Source organism: Phoca vitulina, unplaced genomic scaffold, assembly GCF_004348235.1.
Source record: "Phoca vitulina isolate PV1807 unplaced genomic scaffold, GSC_HSeal_1.0 scaffold11, whole genome shotgun sequence".
Taxonomy (NCBI): domain Eukaryota; kingdom Metazoa; phylum Chordata; class Mammalia; order Carnivora; family Phocidae; genus Phoca; species Phoca vitulina.
In genome coordinates this window covers 48,860,429-48,877,396 of record NW_022589714.1, presented here as the reverse complement: position 1 = coordinate 48,877,396, position 16,968 = coordinate 48,860,429, and the positions used below count along the sequence as shown (strand labels likewise).

At 52.1% G+C, this 16,968-nt stretch overlaps 3 protein-coding genes across 4 annotated transcripts; 2 read left to right on the top strand and 1 right to left on the bottom strand.

The window, feature by feature from the left end:
* The first annotated feature begins 45 nt into the window (after positions 1–45).
* Positions 46–6,150, top strand: RPS18 (ribosomal protein S18). The gene is made up of 6 exons (XM_032410045.1): positions 46–120; positions 601–699; positions 5,402–5,488; positions 5,577–5,678; positions 5,786–5,877; positions 6,012–6,150. Exons 1-6 carry the CDS (start codon positions 118–120, stop codon positions 6,085–6,087), a joined length of 459 nt encoding a protein of 152 aa, XP_032265936.1. The 5' UTR covers positions 46–117; the 3' UTR covers positions 6,088–6,150.
* Positions 6,151–6,572: 422 nt separating this feature from the next.
* Positions 6,573–8,890, top strand: B3GALT4 (beta-1,3-galactosyltransferase 4). 2 transcript variants are annotated; one of them, XM_032410039.1, is made up of 2 exons: positions 6,573–6,822; positions 7,149–8,890. In XM_032410039.1, the coding sequence occupies exon 2, from the start codon at positions 7,172–7,174 to the stop codon at positions 8,324–8,326; it is 1,155 nt and encodes a 384-aa protein (XP_032265930.1). In that variant the 5' UTR covers positions 6,573–6,822; positions 7,149–7,171; the 3' UTR covers positions 8,327–8,890. The 2 variants fall into 2 exon arrangements, with proteins under 2 accessions (XP_032265930.1, XP_032265931.1); XM_032410040.1 differs by lacking the exon at positions 6,573–6,822 and adding an exon at positions 6,871–6,955.
* WDR46 (WD repeat domain 46) lies at positions 8,884–16,829 on the bottom strand. Its single transcript, XM_032410038.1, has 15 exons — positions 16,678–16,829; positions 16,358–16,570; positions 16,169–16,249; positions 15,912–16,024; positions 15,701–15,788; positions 15,506–15,567; positions 15,162–15,266; positions 14,925–15,075; positions 14,670–14,805; positions 14,379–14,478; positions 10,014–10,327; positions 9,772–9,866; positions 9,513–9,608; positions 9,256–9,369; positions 8,884–9,143 (listed from the first exon to the last, which is right to left on the bottom strand). The coding sequence occupies exons 1-15, from the start codon at positions 16,744–16,746 to the stop codon at positions 9,042–9,044; spliced, it is 1,839 nt and encodes a 612-aa protein (XP_032265929.1). The 5' UTR covers positions 16,747–16,829; the 3' UTR covers positions 8,884–9,041.
* Between the last annotated feature and the right edge of the window lie 139 nt (positions 16,830–16,968).

Genomic DNA, 16,968 nt, shown 5'->3' with positions numbered 1-16,968 from the left:
GGAAGCGCTTCAGCATGGTCGCCCCGCCTCTTCCGCCTGGTTGCTATATAATGATACTACGTCACTTCCGGTCTCTCTTCCACAGGAGGCCTACACGCCGCCGCTAGGGCCGCCGCCATGGTAAGACTAGAACCAGTGCGGGGATCCGGCGACATCGGAACTGGGACACGGAAAGTCTGCTGTTAGGGGGCTAGAAATGCCCTATTCTGGGGGTTTGCAACATTCTGTGTGAATCTTTGAGTCGCACCCCTGGGAAGGAAGGACTGAAGACACCCAGTTCTGGGGAGTGGGCCAGAGGCAGAGTCGCTCCCAGGGCGCTCGAAAGCGGCTAAAAGTCTTGGGTGTGAATGGGGACAGCAGGTTCCCGCCACTCAGAGTGTACGTATGGGAACGGGCAGAAGATTTGCCCCTTCCCGGAGGTTGCGTTTTCCCGAGCCTGAACACTTCGTGTTCTGCTGCGTGCAAGACTGACGAGTTTGTTGTGAGAAAACTGAAGGGGGGGGGGTCGTTGCTCCCTGTATGACAAGCTTGGCGTTCCTCTTTGAGGTTACTGTTTGATGGTAGTTCACGGTGCCTGATTTCTCCCCCTATCTCTGTCAGTCTCTAGTGATACCTGAGAAGTTCCAGCACATTTTGCGTGTACTCAACACCAATATCGATGGGCGGCGGAAAATAGCCTTTGCCATCACTGCAATTAAGGTAAAGTAGGGTAAGGACTGGAGCATATAAATGACACTGGAGTTGTTAAGACAGCTTTAGTGAGGCAAGGTCGAGGAAACCTGTTCCAACCAGATCACCTTAGCTGCCGGGTAAAATAATGGTTAAAAGAGTGACTAGTTCCTTTAATCCTTTACCACAATTGCCCCAAAAGGTAAGTAATGAAAGCCAGTCAGGTCAAGCCAAGATACTTCTCTCCTAGGGGATGGGGAGTGGGTTGGCTTGTCTACTAGAATTCGCTAAAATTTTACTGGACCATCAGCCATGGTCCTCTTGTGAGGTTCATTCTAAGTTTGGTTTCTGTCTCCTACAGCAGTGCATCATAACAGCAATCCTTCCTGTGAAATCTGTATGCCCTAGAAATTGTGTAATTGTCCATGTGGGGGGTAGAAATGCCAACAGACTCCCAAGTGTGAAGAAACCTGTAGTTGGGAAGTGGGAGGGAGTATCACCACATCGTAAGCAGGGCATTTATTCCAATGCCAGAGGTGAATGAAATGCATTTCCAGTTGATGGGAACCGGTATTTGGCTCATTGTATGCATTAGGTCGGTGAGCACAAGCTTGGATGTGTTCTTTGACCAACCTAACGAACTAGCCTTCCAGTGGGGGTCTTTATTCCACCGTATTTTTTTGTTGTGTAATACGTGTAATTGTGGATATGGCTGAATGTGTTTTTTGCCAATGATTACGGGGGGGGGGGGGGGGGCAGGGACAGTCCTATCTTGTTCACAGTCCCCAGCTTCTGGTGCATAATAGGTGCTCATACAGTGTTAGGGAATGGATCCACGGATACTGTAGCCTGGTTTCAAAGAATTTAAAGGAAACATAAATACTGTATAGATAACTTGTTCGATCAAAACTGTATCTTCTAGCTTTGGTTCACAAGATTGATCAGATTCCGTTGGTTTTTCATGTTCTATTGCAGGAAGCACATCTTTCATTTGTTCTTAAATGGTAAATAAAAAGATTGCTTCCTTTTTTTTTTATGTGAAACTAGGAAGACAGTGTAAAATATACTAGTACCTTTTTAAGGGTTGCTATGAGGTTTAAATGGGATAGTGAATACAGACACGAATATCTCAGAGGTCTGTATAACAGGTTCAGTTCCAGGCAATAAAGTGAGTCAAAGGAATGTTTTGGTTTCCCAGTGCATATGCAAGTTACATTTACACTGTAGTTAATACTAAGCGTGTAATAGTGTTATGTCTAAAAAAAAAAAAGTACGTACCTCAATTTTAAAATATTTTATTGCTAAAAAATGCAAATCATCATGAGCTTTCAAGGAGTTGTGATCACTGATCACTATAACATAATAATGAAAAGGTTTGAAATACTCTGAAAGTTACCAAAATGTGACACAAGCACAAAGTGAGCAAATGCTGTTGGAAAAATGGCATTGATAGACTTGACACCGGATTTGCCACAGGCTTTCAGCTTGTAAACAAAACAAATGAGGATATCTGCATAGTGCAGTTAAACAAGGGGTGCCTGTATAAAAGATGGTCATGGTCAGTGGGATGCTTGTGTTAAACCCTTTCTCTCTGCCTCTTTGAAATTAACTGGTTTTGTATTTACTTTCATTAAATATGTGTCAAAGTCTTTGTAGTCCACTTAAAACAATTGAACCAAAGGACTTTAAGGTACTTAATGAACTCTGTAATAAGTCTCTTAGGGATCCTGATGCTTTGCTTATCACTGGGAAAGGTTATTCCTAGAGATAGATGATACAGAGATTTTTTTGCTAATTGTGTGGAGAGCCAGCAAATGCAGCTAGCTAGCTCTTCCTCTGGTGAGAGAACTAAAGCTTGAATAGGAGAGGGTCTTTTGTTAAGGATCCAGAATGGAGGGGTAATACTTGGAAACTGGAAGAAAGTACGGTATGGGGAGGGGATTCTTCAAAAGATGTGGCTAAAGAGGTAAGTGAGATTAATTGGCTGGGGAAGGATGAAGAATGGAGTGGAAGTTGACAGTAAGCACAAGAGGATATTGAGAGGTAATACAGACCCTATAAGATTATTCTATGCCATGATTCCTTCCTAATGTTTTGTTTCTACTTGTAGACTTTTGCTATGGGTATTCTTTAAGGTTGGCTGGTCTTCTGCCCTTCCTCTAAATCAGGGTGATACTGCCCTCTGCAGGTTATTTGGAAACCTGGGAGGAAGGGGTTGGAGTTGGGCATAATCACTGGGAGGTACCCACTGGCCTTGTTTATGAGGAATTTGTGTCCTGTCCCATGAGTAACTCTGCTAAATACCTTCCAAGAGTAATACTAAGTTGGTGTCAACTTTTCTATTATATGGTCAAGGCCCTTGGACCACAAATATGAGTGATGGTCCCCTGAGTATACTTAACTCTTATGGATGGAGAAGATGGGGGTGGTCTCCTTGGAAGAGAAAAGGGATCTAACTTAGAAAGTTGGCAAGTCAATGTCAGCCCACAAACAGGGCTATCAAAAATCTTAGCCAGAGGGGCGCCTGGGTGGCTCAGTTGTTTAAGCGACTGCCTTCGGCTCAGGTCATGATCCTGGAGTCCCGCATCGGGCTCCCTGCTCGGCGGGGAGTCTGCTTCTCCCTCTGACTCTCCCCCTCTCATGCTCTCTCTCTATCACTGTCTCTCAATAAATAAATAAAAAATCTTTTAAAAAAAAAAAAAAAATCTTAGCCAGAGGCTTTTGGGTGTGTCTGTCGATGAAGCATCTGTCTCTTCTCTTCATCTCAATTCAGGTCTTAATCTCAGGGTCTTGAATTCAAGGACCCCCCCCCTCCTCCATTGGGCTCCATGCTGGGCATGGAGCCTACTTTAAAACAGCAACTCTTTAAAAACTTGATTATGGAAAAATTTAAACATTCAAAAGTAGAAGGAAGAAAATTAGCCCCTGTGAAATATCATCTAGCAGAAATTCAAAATCCTGTTTTATCTATATGCTGTATCATTTAAAAGTAAATCTCAGACATAACTATTTTAACTGTAAATATTTAAATTTGAGACCTTAATCTCTTCTGTTCGGTTGGGGGGGTGGGGTTGTGGGGTTGTTTCTTTTTTTTTTAAGATTTGAGAGAAAGAGAATGCGTGAGCAGAGGGGGCAGAGGGAGAGAGAGGAGCCCAACACAAGGCAAGCTTGATCTCACAATCCTGAGATCATGACCTGAGCAGAACCAAGAGTCGGACGCTTAACTGAATGAACTACCCAAGTGTCCCAAGACAGTCTCTTCTGAATCAACCTGATAATTTGATTTTCTAAGTCACTTTTTTTTTTATTTGAGCAAGAGCATGCACAAGTTGGGGGTGGGGGCAGAGGGAGGGAGAGAGAAGCAGACTCCTGGCTGAGCAGGGAGCCCTACCTGGAGCCTGATCCCAGGACCAGGAGATATGACCTGAGTCGAAGGCAGATGCTTAACCTACCCAGGCGCCCCTCTAGGTCACTTCTTACACACAGGAAATATCTTCTCATTGCTTGGGGCTACTGAGACAAGTCACCACATACTTGTTGGCTTAAAACAACAAAAACTTACTCCCATAGTTGTGGAGGCCAAACATCCAGAATCAAGGTGTCAGCAGAGCCATGCTCCCTCTGAAGGCTCTGGGAATTCTGTCTTCTGGTGGTTACTGGCAATCCTTGGTTTTCCTTAGCTGTGTCGCTCCTCCTATCACATGGCCTTCCACTCTGTCCTCTCGTTTTATAAGGACACCAGGCATTGGATTCAAGGCCTGCCCTAATCCCATGTAACCTCATTTAACTAACTATATTCACAATGGCCTTATTTCCAAATAAGGTCATGTTCTGGGATTCTAGATGGACATATTGGGGGGGCACTATTTAACCCAGCACATCATCCTTCACTATTCACATGTTTGCTTCATGAGTTCAAGTGGCAAGGAGTACTGGTGTTGGTGCTGTTACAATGCCACCAGTGTAAGCATTAGTTCTTTTCAGTTTGGTTTGGGCACTTAGCTTCCTGTGGCCTGGTCATTTCTGGGCATTGACCAAATCCAAGTTTGTGATCTTGGAAAAGTGATCATTGTGATGGGGTGACCTGCCCAAAGAATTATGACCCGGGGCGCCTGGGTGGCTCAGTTGTTAAGCGTCTGCCTTCAGCTCAGGTCATGATCCCGGGGTCCTGGGATCGAGCCCCGCATCGGGCTACTTGCTCAGCCGGGAGCCTGCTTCTCCCTCTCCCACTCCCCCTGCTTGTGTTCCCTCTCTAGCTGTGTCTGTCAAATAAATAAAATCTTTAAAAAAAAAAAAAAAAAGAATTATGACCCTTAGAGACCCAGAGCACCACAGTCCTACCCCTTGATCAACCATGTTAATCCAGAAGCCCCTAGTCTTGCTGCATTGGTGCTGTATTAGCTTTGAGAGCATCAAGCCTTTGGTTTTCCACAGTGCAGAGATGAGAACGTACTGCTCTTGGGTGCTGCTGCAGTGTCTTTAAGAGCCAACATCTGACAGCTGTATATGCTGAGCAGTGTGGAAAGACTCTGCTTTTTTTCAGAACTGTCCCTGGGGCGGGGGTGGGGGGGAGCAAAACTTTTTCTCCTGTTTAATGGTTATGTTTTGTATCTAGAAAAGTAATGCCCTGGGTGGTTGCAGGCCCGACCTTTGTGTGCTTTTTGAATAGTGGGGCTATAAAGGCAACCAAAAAAAATCAGACTCAACCCCAAATTCCACAACCTCTCCTCAGGGTGTGGGGCGAAGATATGCTCATGTGGTGTTGAGGAAAGCAGACATCGATCTCACCAAAAGGGCCGGAGAGCTCACTGAGGATGAGGTGAGGACAAGGAAGGGGGGGCTGTGGGTTGGGCCTGCCTTCGAAGGGAAGCCCTCTGTATGTATCTGACCTTTGTCCTGCCTGCCAGGTGGAACGTGTGATCACCATTATGCAGAATCCTCGCCAGTATAAGATCCCAGACTGGTTTTTGAACAGACAAAAGGACGTGAAGGATGGAAAGTACAGCCAGGTGTGTGCTGAGATGGGAGAGATTAGGGAAGAGGCAGGGTGTCTAGTTAGAATTAGTCGTAGGAGGTCAGTGGGTAAAACATTACTCACCCTCTCTTCCAAATCCAGGTCCTGGCCAATGGTCTGGACAACAAACTTCGTGAAGACCTGGAGAGACTGAAGAAGATTAGGGCCCACAGAGGGCTGCGACACTTCTGGGGGTGAGTAGGGGTGGGAGTCTCCTCTGCTGCCTTGCCCCTAGACTCCCAGAGATTTGTCATGCTCTGCTTTCTCTTCCCAGACATTTCCTTTGCATTGTGTATATAACCTGTGACTCTTCTCTTCTCACCTGCAGACTTCGTGTCCGAGGCCAGCACACCAAGACCACAGGGCGCCGTGGCCGCACCGTGGGTGTGTCCAAGAAGAAATAAATCTGTAGGCCTTGTCTGTTAATAAAATAGTTTATACACCTAAGGCTTCCTTCTGTGTGATTCTCTCCATTCTTCTGGGGACCCTGATAGGGAAAGCTATCACGCTGAGCCCTGTGCGTGGTTTTCCTCTCTTGGTTGATCGCCTCACTCAGCTTCCCAAACTAGCTGCCCCCGTCTGGGCTAAAGCGATGGCGCGATGGCGTTACCACTCCCCGGCCTACCTGAAGCAACCCTGTGGTGCCCGCCCTCTAACGGAAGAGGTAGATAAAACCCCACCCCCCCTTGAGGGGAGTCCAAGGCAGTTTCAAGACAACCAAGGCCCCAGGGCGTTGGTGTGCCCAACGGCTTGGCCGGTGTGGGTACCTTGAGTCTAAGCAGTTGATGGCCCGGGGAGTATTTTCAGATCTTGACACCCTTCGCCGCGCCGGGTTTCTTTAAGAAAAAGGGCGGGGGGGGCGCCGAGGCCGGGAAGCTGTGAGCTACCCGTACGGATGAAGACCTCTAAATCGTTGACCCGGAAGAGCTGGGCTCTGCAGCAGAGCGAGGGGTCGCGTGTGTGGTTAAGGAAGTTGGCCCCGGCTGGCGGGCTGCTCTGCGTTCGCCCCTGCGACTGCGACTGCGGCTCCAGGTTCCGCTCCCGTCGCCTCGCGCGGAGCCCCCGCCGCCGGTGCTCTGCCTGCCGTATTCCGTCCGCCGCAGCCGCGAAGCTTCGGAGCAGCTTCCGGGGAGGCGGGTGTGCGTGCGGCCCTACACCCTCCCAGGGAGGGGGGCGGGACCTAGCCGCCACCGCGGGCGGGGGAGGGGCGGCTGGCGCCGCCGCGAAACCCCACGATGGAGCCGAGCTTCGGGGCGGCGGGGCCCCGACAAGGTAACCTCCCCGCAGTTCTGGCTGTGCGGGCCCCCCCACACCCCCCCCCGCTTCCCGGGTCTCGGCGCTTTTCAGCGCCGGTACTGGCCGCGCGCACTAGCCCCCCGCTCCATCCCAGGCTTGGCCGGTTAGGGACTCAGGTCACGGAGACCTGGGGCGTCCGCCCACTAACCGCCCTCATCTTTCTCTCCAGGTCACTTCTGATTACCCCACACCATGCCTCTCAGCCTCTTCCGGCGCCTTCTCCTTGCCGTCCTGCTGCTGGTGATTATCTGGACCCTCTTCGGGCCCTCGGGCATCGGGGAGGAGCTGCTGAGCCTCTCGCTGGCCTCCCTGCGCCCGGCTCCGGCCTCCCCAGGGCCGCCCCTGGCCCTGCCCCGCCTTCTGATCCCCAATGAAGAGGCGTGCAGGGGATCCGGCGCCCCACCCTTCCTGCTCATCCTTGTGTGCACGGCACCAGAGAACCTGAACCAAAGAAATGCCATTCGGGCTTCGTGGGGCGGGCTGCGAGAGGCCCGGGGTCTCAGGGTGCAGACTCTCTTTCTGCTGGGAGAGCCAGGCTTGTGGCATCCTACCAGGGAACCCCACGACATCGATCTAGTGCGGGAGGCAGCGGCCCAGGGGGACATCTTGCAGGCGGCCTTCCGGGACTCCTACCGGAACCTTACTCTCAAGACCCTCAGCGGGCTGAACTGGGCAAACAAACACTGCTCCATGGCCCGCTACATCCTCAAGACGGACGATGATGTGTTTGTCAACGTCCCTGAGCTGGTATCAGAGCTGATTCGGCGAGGGGGCCATTGGGAACAATGGGAGAAGGGCAAGGAACCGCCTCTGAGAGAGGTTGAGGCTGGAGATGAAGACTGGGAAGAAGCGTCCATCCTGAGGAACCAGCCAATGCCTCTTTTGTACCTGGGCCGTGTGCACTGGCGGGTGCACCCCTCTCGGACACCAGGGAGCAAGCACCAAATATCAGAGGAGCAGTGGCCTCCCACCTGGGGCCCCTTTCCACCCTATGCTTCTGGCACAGGGTACGTGCTGTCAGCTTCTGCTGTGCAGCTTATCCTGAAAGTGGCCAGCCGGGCACCCTCTCTGCCACTGGAGGATGTCTTTGTGGGGGTAAGTGCCCGAAGAGGAGGCCTCACCCCAACCCACTGTGTTAAGCTGGCTGGGGCCACCCACTACCCCTTGGACCGGTGCTGCTATGGGAAATTCCTGCTGACATCCCATAAGTTGGACCCCTGGAAGATGCAGGAAGCCTGGAAGCTGGTGGGCGGCTCTGACGGGGAAAGGACTGCACCCTTCTGCTCCTGGCTCCAGGAAATCTTGGGCATCCTGCGCTGTCGGGTAATAGCCTGGCTTCACAGCTGAGAGTGCCTGGGGCCACAGGAGTGAGGAAGTTGAGGGTCTAGCTGGCACCCCCACAACCTTCTCTTGCCCAGGCCCAAGTCAGGGGGCCCTGACTGGCTGCAGCTGACCAGTTTCCTCTATCACTGAAGACGGAGGGATACAGGAGAAATCTAGGGGCCTGGCGCCCCAATGATGGTCACCAGGAAGAGCAAACACTGCTGGGGTTGTTCTCTCCAGCTATTGCAGAGGAGGGGCACAAGCTCCTCAATAAACTTGTCTGTCTACCTCTTCGAGTGCAGCGTGGTCCTCAACAGGAGTCCCAGAATGCAAACCTGGGGAGCCTGGAGGCTGCCAGACCGTGCTGGATGGGAAGGACACCGCCAGGGACATGGGAAAGAGAGGAGGAGGGCCCCTAAAGAACAAGGCTAGGGTCATAGTGATAAGATACGGGGTGGGGGTAGAGCAGGATACCATGACCCCCTCAGATCCTAGAGTAGTCCCATGCTGGGCAAAGGGAGGGGAACAGGTCCCCAGGAAGATCTAGACACATTATCCAAAAAAAAAAAAAAAAAAAAAAAAGCCATCTTCTTTAATACCAACCCAGCCCAGGAGCCAGCTGTCCCTCCCCAGTTGGGGAGGGGCACACTGCCCCCTCCTTATTCCAAGGAACAGCGTCATTTCCCCACAGGCAATTGTGGGGAGAGATTGTTCTTCTCAGGCCACCCTGGAGCATGGCTCAGCGCACAAATCTGTCCAGGGCAGATGGCCGGGCCCTCAGAGGCTTGGCCTTCTTCTCTTGCTTCTGTGGCTGTTGCTCAAGGCTCTGCCGGACTTTATCCTGGGTGGGGAGATGGGGGCAAGGTGAGAAGCGGCAGGCTGGCAAGGGCAGAGGCATTAGCAGGAGGGTGCGGCCCGTGGGATGCCTAGCCCACTGCCCAATGATCATTTACCCGGTGCTCCTCATCCATGACCTTCCTCTTCCTCTTCACCAGGCTTGCTGTTGAGCTGCGGCCCTTCTGCTTTGGCTTTGGCTGGAAGGGAGCCTTGGCCTCAGGGTCATAGCCCTAAGGGGAGGGGGACAAGGGTAAAATCTGTCAGAGGCCAGGAACTGTGGCAGCCCCCATCTGCTGTGCCTTACTTCTGGGAACATGGCACAGGGGAGGATGTGGAGGGGAGTAGGGCCTGAGCACCGGGGCCTGCTCCATACCAGCCTCTCTATCCGCTCCTTCTTCTCTTGCTCCAGAGAGATGACATCAACCTCTGCCAGGGCTCGTGGATCCAGACAAATGAGCTCTGCAGGTACCTGGAGGTGTCACAGAGGCACAGGAAAGGGTCAGGAGCCATAGGAGGGTGACCCAGAGGGACAGAGGCCAGGGGGGCTGCTGAATTCCACTCTTCCCAAGACCCCTGGGGCATGGGGAGCTTTCCCCAACCCCAGCCCAAACCACACACCGGCTCATGCTCACCTTCTCCAGCAGGGCCTTCACCTCCCACTCCTGGCGCTGCTTCTGGCTCCTATAAGGGTTACTCTCCAGGCCATCGAAGTTGGGCTCAGCAGCCCCTAGAGGGACGGAGAAGCATGGAGCCATAAACGGAACCCAGTCCAGCAGCTCCAGCCCAACCAAGCCCTTTGCTCCTGGCTGTCTTGAGCCAACCCAAACCTGACCCAGAGTTCATTCACACGGATCCCATCCCCTGGCCCACTCACCAGGGACCAGCATGCTGGTGATGCCGCCATTGTGGCCCACCCCCAGCACATCTTCAAAGGGGCAGAAATGAAGGCCATGCACGTGGCCTGAGAGCCGGTGGGTGAGGTAAGGCTGCTCCAGGGAGGGTGGGCTGGCCTTGCCCTGCCCTGCCCATATGTTGACCACATCACCCATGCCTGCAGCCAGCAGTCCCCGCTGGGAAAAGGCCAGGTGTCCTGCCCCCTGGGGCAGGGTCCGAGCACTCAGAGGCTGGAATGTCCCTCGTAGGTCAAAGATCTTCAGCTGGTGGTCCAGGCCAGAGGTGGCCATGTACCTGGTGGAGAGGGGGCAGGCAATTAATCTGTTGCATGGGCTTACTGAGCAGGGCTGTGGCCAAGTGCAAGCGTGAAGTCTTGTTGGGGAGGAACAATTTTTATTTCCCCTTTACAGATGAGGAAACTGAAGCTCAGAGAAAGGAGATCAGGGTGAGTGGTAAGCTAGAATCCAAGTCAGGCCGGTCTCTTCAGTGTCTGTTCTTTTTTTTTTTTTTTTTTTTAAAGATTTTTTATTTATTTGACAGAGAGAGACATAGCGAGAGAGAGAACACAAGCAGGGGGAGTGGGAGAGGGAGAAGCAGGCTTCCCGCGGAGCAGGGAGCCCGACACGGGGCTCGATCCCAGGACCCCGGGACCATGACCTGAGCGGAAGGCAGACGCTTAACGACTGAGCCACCCAGGCGCCCCTCAGTGTCTGTTCTCTTAATCAAGGGAAGAGCGCACACGCCCATCTGCACTGAAATGATATGTTCCACCGCGCGCACACGGAGCACGGTGGCTCAGCAAAGAGAAGGACCGACAGCACTGGTCAGGGAGGACTTCATAATAAAACTGGGATTGGAGCCGTTCAAGGTCATTCTTGAGGAAGCACAAGAAACATATAGCAGGTACAAATGAATGAACATCACGGTGTGGAGATGAGATGGAAACAGGTCTGTTTTCAGGATTGGTGGGACATGTGGTCAGCAGGATGACGAGGGGACAAATCGCAGGAGCTCTTTAAACTCAGACTGAGGACCCAGATTCCCCAACACTGCTCTCTGGCAATGAGAGACAAGCTGAAGCCTGCATGTAGCTGAGAAAGGCTGAGGAAGCAATGACGTAATGCACTGGAGGACCCTGCCCCACCCTGTGCTTCCCTGGAAGAAGGGAGAGCAACGCTCTCGAGGAATCATGCACTGTGGCTGTTTGTTTTTAGAGGCTGGGAGTTTCTATCCATGTTCAAGTTGTTCCTCAGAGAGGAAGGCTGAAGGGAGACCAGCAAAGCCAGGGGATATAAGAGGCCACAGACTCTCTTCTTAGCCTTGGCTGTGAACCCCAGAAAAGGGGACTGAGGGACTCCTATGAGAGGGACTAGCCCTGTGATGGAGCTGAATAGGGGCCCAGCTGGATTCTACTCCAGACACAAGACGATTGGGGCCCCAGCTCCAGCAGATGGAAGGACCACCAGTGCTAGCCAGGAATTACTGAGGGCTCCTGGGACACAGGGTCACACCTTTCAGTCAACCCACAACTCAAGGGCACATGCTGGCTTCTCTCCCCACACATACCCACCTTTGGGATCTGCTGCACAAATACCAGCCCACTGGCCAGAGGGCATCCAGGCTACACTTCCATGCTTCTAAACTTGCAGACAACAGTTTAGCTCTGGGAATCCAATACAATCCTAACGCAAGCTTCCAGAATGCCTCTTAAGCAGACAGTAAGCCTCATCTCTGGAGCCCCTGTGGCCTGAGGTGCTCCTGAGGAGGACCAGAGATAAGCAGAGCTGTTTTTTTGTTTGTTTTTAAAGATTTTATTTATTTATTTGAAAGAGACATAGCGAGAGCAGAAACACAAGCAAGGGGAACAGTAGAGGGAGAGGGAGAAGCAGGCCTCCCGTTGAGCAGGGAACCCGATGCGGGGCTCGATCCCAGGACCCTGGGATCATGACCTGAGCCGAAGGCAGACGCTTAATGACTAAGCCACCCAGGTGCCCAAGCAGAGCTGTTCTTAAGGTGCTGACCAAATCTCAGGGAACTAAGTGATTAGGCCTTGGGCACAGCAGTACCGGACCGAAGCAGCCCAGGGCAGGCAAACCACAACTTAGATTCAGTGGCCCAAAGAAAGCACTTTCCTAAAGCCAGGCTGGCACAAATACGGATTAAAAACAGTTGAGACAAACCACTTGGCCCCAAAGATACAACTATGGGAGGACAAGGCGGGGGCTGAGCATCTAGAAGGTTTTTATAAGTTGGTGACTACTAGGCTGTTCTTCCTTTCTTTAAAACCACTTAGAAATAAAGTTACGTAGTTTATACCTCATGTAGAAGATCCCCACGCAGCAGCGTGAAAGGAGGAAAGAAGCTTGTGGGAAAGATCAGTCTGCCCACAGCATTCAGGACACGCCAGGAGGAGGAAGAACCAGAGGCTGGAAAGTGGCTGCGAGCATCGTGCATGTTCACAGGAGACAGCGAGGATGGAGAGAAACAGACCTCAGAGGGCCCTCCAGGGGACAGCAGCCGGGACTTCACAGGGGGTCATGGGCAGTAATGAAGTGATGTCGCCGAAGCAAGCAGCAGAGCCTGGGCACCCAGGAAGCACCCAGCAAACAGCAATTTGGTTCCCGCCCTTACTGATGGCGGAAGACCATGGGGCTGTGTAGCTAGAGGTGTCGAGTCAAATTCTGGGTGACAGGAAAATGTGGCAGAAAGGCAGCAAGCAAGGAGGAATCTGGGAGTGGGGTGACCTATCCCGGGATGGACACATTAAGTCTGGGGTGATAGAAGACAACTCAACAGAAACTAAATGCATCTCCTGGCTAATCATTTCCATAAACTACAGTCCCCTGTCTCTGTACATAAAGTGGAATACTGCACCTGGGCAGGCTCGATGGCCCCTTCATCCTTGTACCCACCCCCCCAGAACCTCAGCCCAGAGCCCCACCCGCAGCAGGTGCCCGTGAGTGCCTAACAAAGAAAGGAATTAAGAGGAACACCCACTAATCCCATTCGAGGGAACCTGTGTGGAACACAGCGCACCAGGTACACACACACACACCCCTCAGCACAGCGGGTCAGCTGCAGACTCTCGAAGAGCAGAAATTCAGAGCAGGCCCACCGCTCCTACCCCTCACATCACCAGCCAGGCCTGAAGAGAACGATCACCTTCCATGACGCCAGTGGTGAACCGCGGTGCTCCATACTCCCCAGGCACTGTGCTAAACTCCACATGCCTTAACTCACGTTAACACCTAGGACGGCTTTACAAACTAAGCCCTGGGCTTGGCGACCTACAGCCCATGCGCCAAACAAATCCGGCCCACCCCCTACTTCTGGACAGCCCTCAAGCTCCGAATGGTTTGGCCATTTTTAAGTGCCCGGAAAAAATTCAAAAAATATTTTGAAACAGGTGAAAATTACATAGATTCAAATTTCAGCGTCCGCAGAGGAAGCCGTATCGGAGCACGACCGCACTGGTTCACTGGCTTCTTCCGTGGCTGCTTTTGTACAATAGCCCGGGAGAGCGGTCAAGACCGACATCACATGTGGTGTGTCATCCCTTCACACCACTGTGGGCGCACGACAACTCACAGTGACACAGTTATAACCTGCCACCTATCTCATCATGTGTGTGAAAGATGTCTTCGAAGACAAAATAGGTAAAATCTCTCCACAGATCAACGTTAACAGATAAACGTCTATAACTGGGTTTGCTGATTTAGAACACTAACTTTGAACCTCAATTGAGCAAAATGTTATCCTCAAAACGAGGTATCCGATTCTTCCCATTAGTAGACCCGTGTTACAAAAATACTATATTCGGTAACTATTGTATTTTGAATTTTATTGCTTAAAAAATTGTGATGCTTTGTTTTCTCTTTACTCAAACATCTATACTACACTCAAATTTGCCTCTTGGCCAGCAAAACCTAAAATCTTTACTATCTGGCTCTTCACAGAAAAAGCTTTCTGACTCTTGAGTGAGATACTCATCCCTACCCTTGGGGCAAGGAAAGTGTGTGGCACACAGAGGTTATGAAATGTGCCCACGCTTACATGGCTCGTCAGTGGTTAACACCAGGATTTATTTACCTCCTTATTTTTTTAAGTAGGCTCCACGCCCATGGTGGAACCCAATGCAGGCCTTGAACTTACAACCCTGAGATCAAGACCTGAGCTGAGATCAACAGTCAGACGCTTAACCGAATGAGCCACCCAGGCGCCCCAACTAGGATTTAAACCTAGGCAGCTTGACTGTGAGTCTGTGCTCCTAAAGGCACACTACCTTCTAGATCTTTCTACCCAGCTGTGACCTCCCCAGCACCTCGTGACCAAACAAGTGACTTACGTGCCTGTAGAATCTATGGCCACAGCCCGGACCCCACCCCGATGACAGAGGATCTTTGCCAGTGGCTCCTTCATGGCTGGACTCCATAAGGACACGGTACCTGGACGTCAGGGGAGAGAAACCAAAGTTACTAATAGGCGCTAAGGTGATTACATCTGGGAAAGACAGGGTCTCAAGGCCAAGGGGTAACGAGAAGGAGGAATAGGGGCAACCTGAAGACACTTGCAAAGTACAAATAGAAGCAAAGCAGGTCAGGGTGGTCAGAGAGTCAAAGCTCAGCTAGAGACCAACCATTGCTGTGTCCGAGATGGATGACGGCATTGTAAGGATTCTTAGTCATGACGTCCAACCGTCCAGCCCGAGCATTCAGAGCTGCCACAATCTTTCCCACTGACACGTCCAGGTAGGTCAGAAATCCCGTCTCTGACTGAGAGAGAGAGAGACAGAATGAGTCCTGATTGCCCTCTGTCCTTCTACTGGGATCCCAGAGAAGAAGCGGTCTTCTCAAGGGCTGCCACCCAGTCCCTGTGCTCCACAGCCACTCACAGCCGTGGCCAGGAGGAAGTGGAAAGGCAGGAACTCCAGCCGTGTGACTCGGTCACAGCGGCGGATACAGTGGAGCTCGATGCCCTGGTTGTCATAGATGTGAAGCCAGCGATTCTGAGCAACAGCGAGCAGTGCCTCCGAATGCAGAAACCTGGAAGGAGGGGAGGTGAGGGTCAGTGGGAAAGGGGGTCAAGGGGCAGTCATTCAATCGGAAGGGGATGCCTCACCCCCACTGACCGGATATCCCGCACTGCCTCCATGACGTTGATCTCACACATGAGCCTCTTTGTTACCCAGTCAAGGGTGGCCACATGACCCCGGCGCCCTCCAAAAGCCAGATGTCTGTTGCAAGTAGGGGACAGGTAGAGTGTCAATGCAAGGAAGCACCCTGACTCAGACCATTTGAGGTCTGTCCCACACTGGCCCCTCCTCTATGTGCTCACCCTCACATGCAAGCGAATCACAGGACCCTCCCCACATCATCAGCCTGAACATACACTGGTACCGCTGAGGAGAGCGTGGCTGAAGTGGTTAAGGAGATGAACCACATCCTACTTCAACAGACTGATATCCAGCCTTACCTCCCAGTTGGGGAGTAACTCAGTCTGTAGGGTCCAAACTGCCTCAAGTTTAAATCAAAGTGCTGAGAAAGGAAAAAGTGGGGAAAAAATCAAGAAAGAAGTGGCTCCTTTCAGTTGTTCCCTCTTCTAGTCCCCACTTCCATCTTGCTCTGCACCACCAATCCAGCCAGTGGCCCCTTTTCAACTCAGACTCACCTTGGCCGCACTTGCAATATCCACAGCCTCCACAATGTCAGCTTGGCGTATCTGTGCTGTGTCCTCCCCATTCTCCCCTTCCAGAAACCTAGGAGTGAGTGCTGGAGTTGCAGTAAACTCCCAAACATGCAGTGGATGTACCAACATGAAAATGACAAAGAAAAGCCTCATAAAGCAGGACCTGGGGAGGTCCACATTAGGGTCCACTTACCCGGGTTCCTCAGCAAGCAGTAGTTCAGAACGAGCAGCTTTAATACTTATTTCCTCTTCCTCAGCTTCAGCCACCTCAAGTCGGCTTCGGGTTTTGGACTTCGAATGTGGCAGCTATAACGTCATTGGCGGGGGGAGAAGTGAGAGAAGAACCAGACATTATGTAGGGTCCCAGGAGAGCCACACAGCCTCCCCTCCAACCAACTCACTCATATACTCCCGGCTGCAACCTCTCCCCACTCTCTGGCTGGTCCTCACCTTTTTGGATTTGTCAATGCGATGGAACTTCCGAGCCACCTCCACAGGGACAGGGGCAGGGCCTGGAAATGGATCCTGGGCCTGGGGAAGGAGGAAACAATTAGCAAACAGGCTAGGGCTGACCCCAATCCTCGCACCCGTAAAGCACAAGGCGACTTGCCCCACCACCTTATCAGCTCCCAGGCTCACCCCGGACACGCTCCGCTGAGGCTCAAGATTCCTCCGTTCTCGGGGTTTCTTCGGGAGGTGAGGCTTCCTGGAGATCCGAGACTTCTTGGTGATGTTAGCGTTCTTTGGTCTCTCGGGGCGGAGCTCACGATTCCTCTTCTTGCTACCAGGGGGGCCTGGAGAGGCTCCCGCAGCGGTCAGAGTGGTTTCTTCCTCCCAGTACCTCCGCGGTTTCTACGGGCACATCAGAAGCTCTAAGACTCCGTAGCCCGCGCCCCGCCCCCCCCCCGGACCCCGCAGCTAAAAACTTCCCTTCCACCCTAGAGAGGAGACGTCTCTACCTTCTTCTTGGCCTGAAGTCTGTCCTTCTTGGGCGGGACATCCCTGCCCGGTTTGGGGGCTGTTTCCATCTAGCCCACCCGAACTACAATCCACGTGCAAACTCCTCTCAGCTGTCCCACAGACCCCTTGAAAACTCCCGGAAGTGCGCCTGCCCTTTATCCAATCAGCGCCTACCAGGTCTGAAGCCTTTTAGGTGCCATCTTGAGTGAGGGCTTACGCTCTCGAGGGGCGGGGCAGGCCTTGATCCCGCAATCCGAAGCAGCCGCTTATGCCCGAGCAATGAAAGAAAG

Bases quoted from the DNA above. Each gene is read 5' to 3' on its own strand.
- RPS18 (XM_032410045.1), top strand. The intron at 700-5,401 runs GTAAAGTAGGGT...ACCTCTCCTCAG, and splicing joins TTGCCATCACTGCAATTAAG to GGTGTGGGGCGAAGATATGC. The intron at 5,878-6,011 runs GTGAGTAGGGGT...TCTCACCTGCAG, and splicing joins GGGCTGCGACACTTCTGGGG to ACTTCGTGTCCGAGGCCAGC.
- B3GALT4 (XM_032410039.1), top strand. From the start codon at position 7,172: ATGCCTCTCAGCCTCTTCCGGCGCCTTCTCCTTGCCGTCCTGCTGCTG.
- WDR46 (XM_032410038.1), bottom strand. From the start codon at position 16,746: ATGGAAACAGCCCCCAAACCGGGCAGGGATGTCCCGCCCAAGAAGGAC. The intron at 16,250-16,357 runs GTGAGCCTGGGA...CTCCTTCCCCAG, and splicing joins CTCAGCGGAGCGTGTCCGGG to GCCCAGGATCCATTTCCAGG. The intron at 10,328-14,378 runs GTAAGTCACTTG...CCTCTCCACCAG, and splicing joins GCCATAGATTCTACAGGCAC to GTACATGGCCACCTCTGGCC.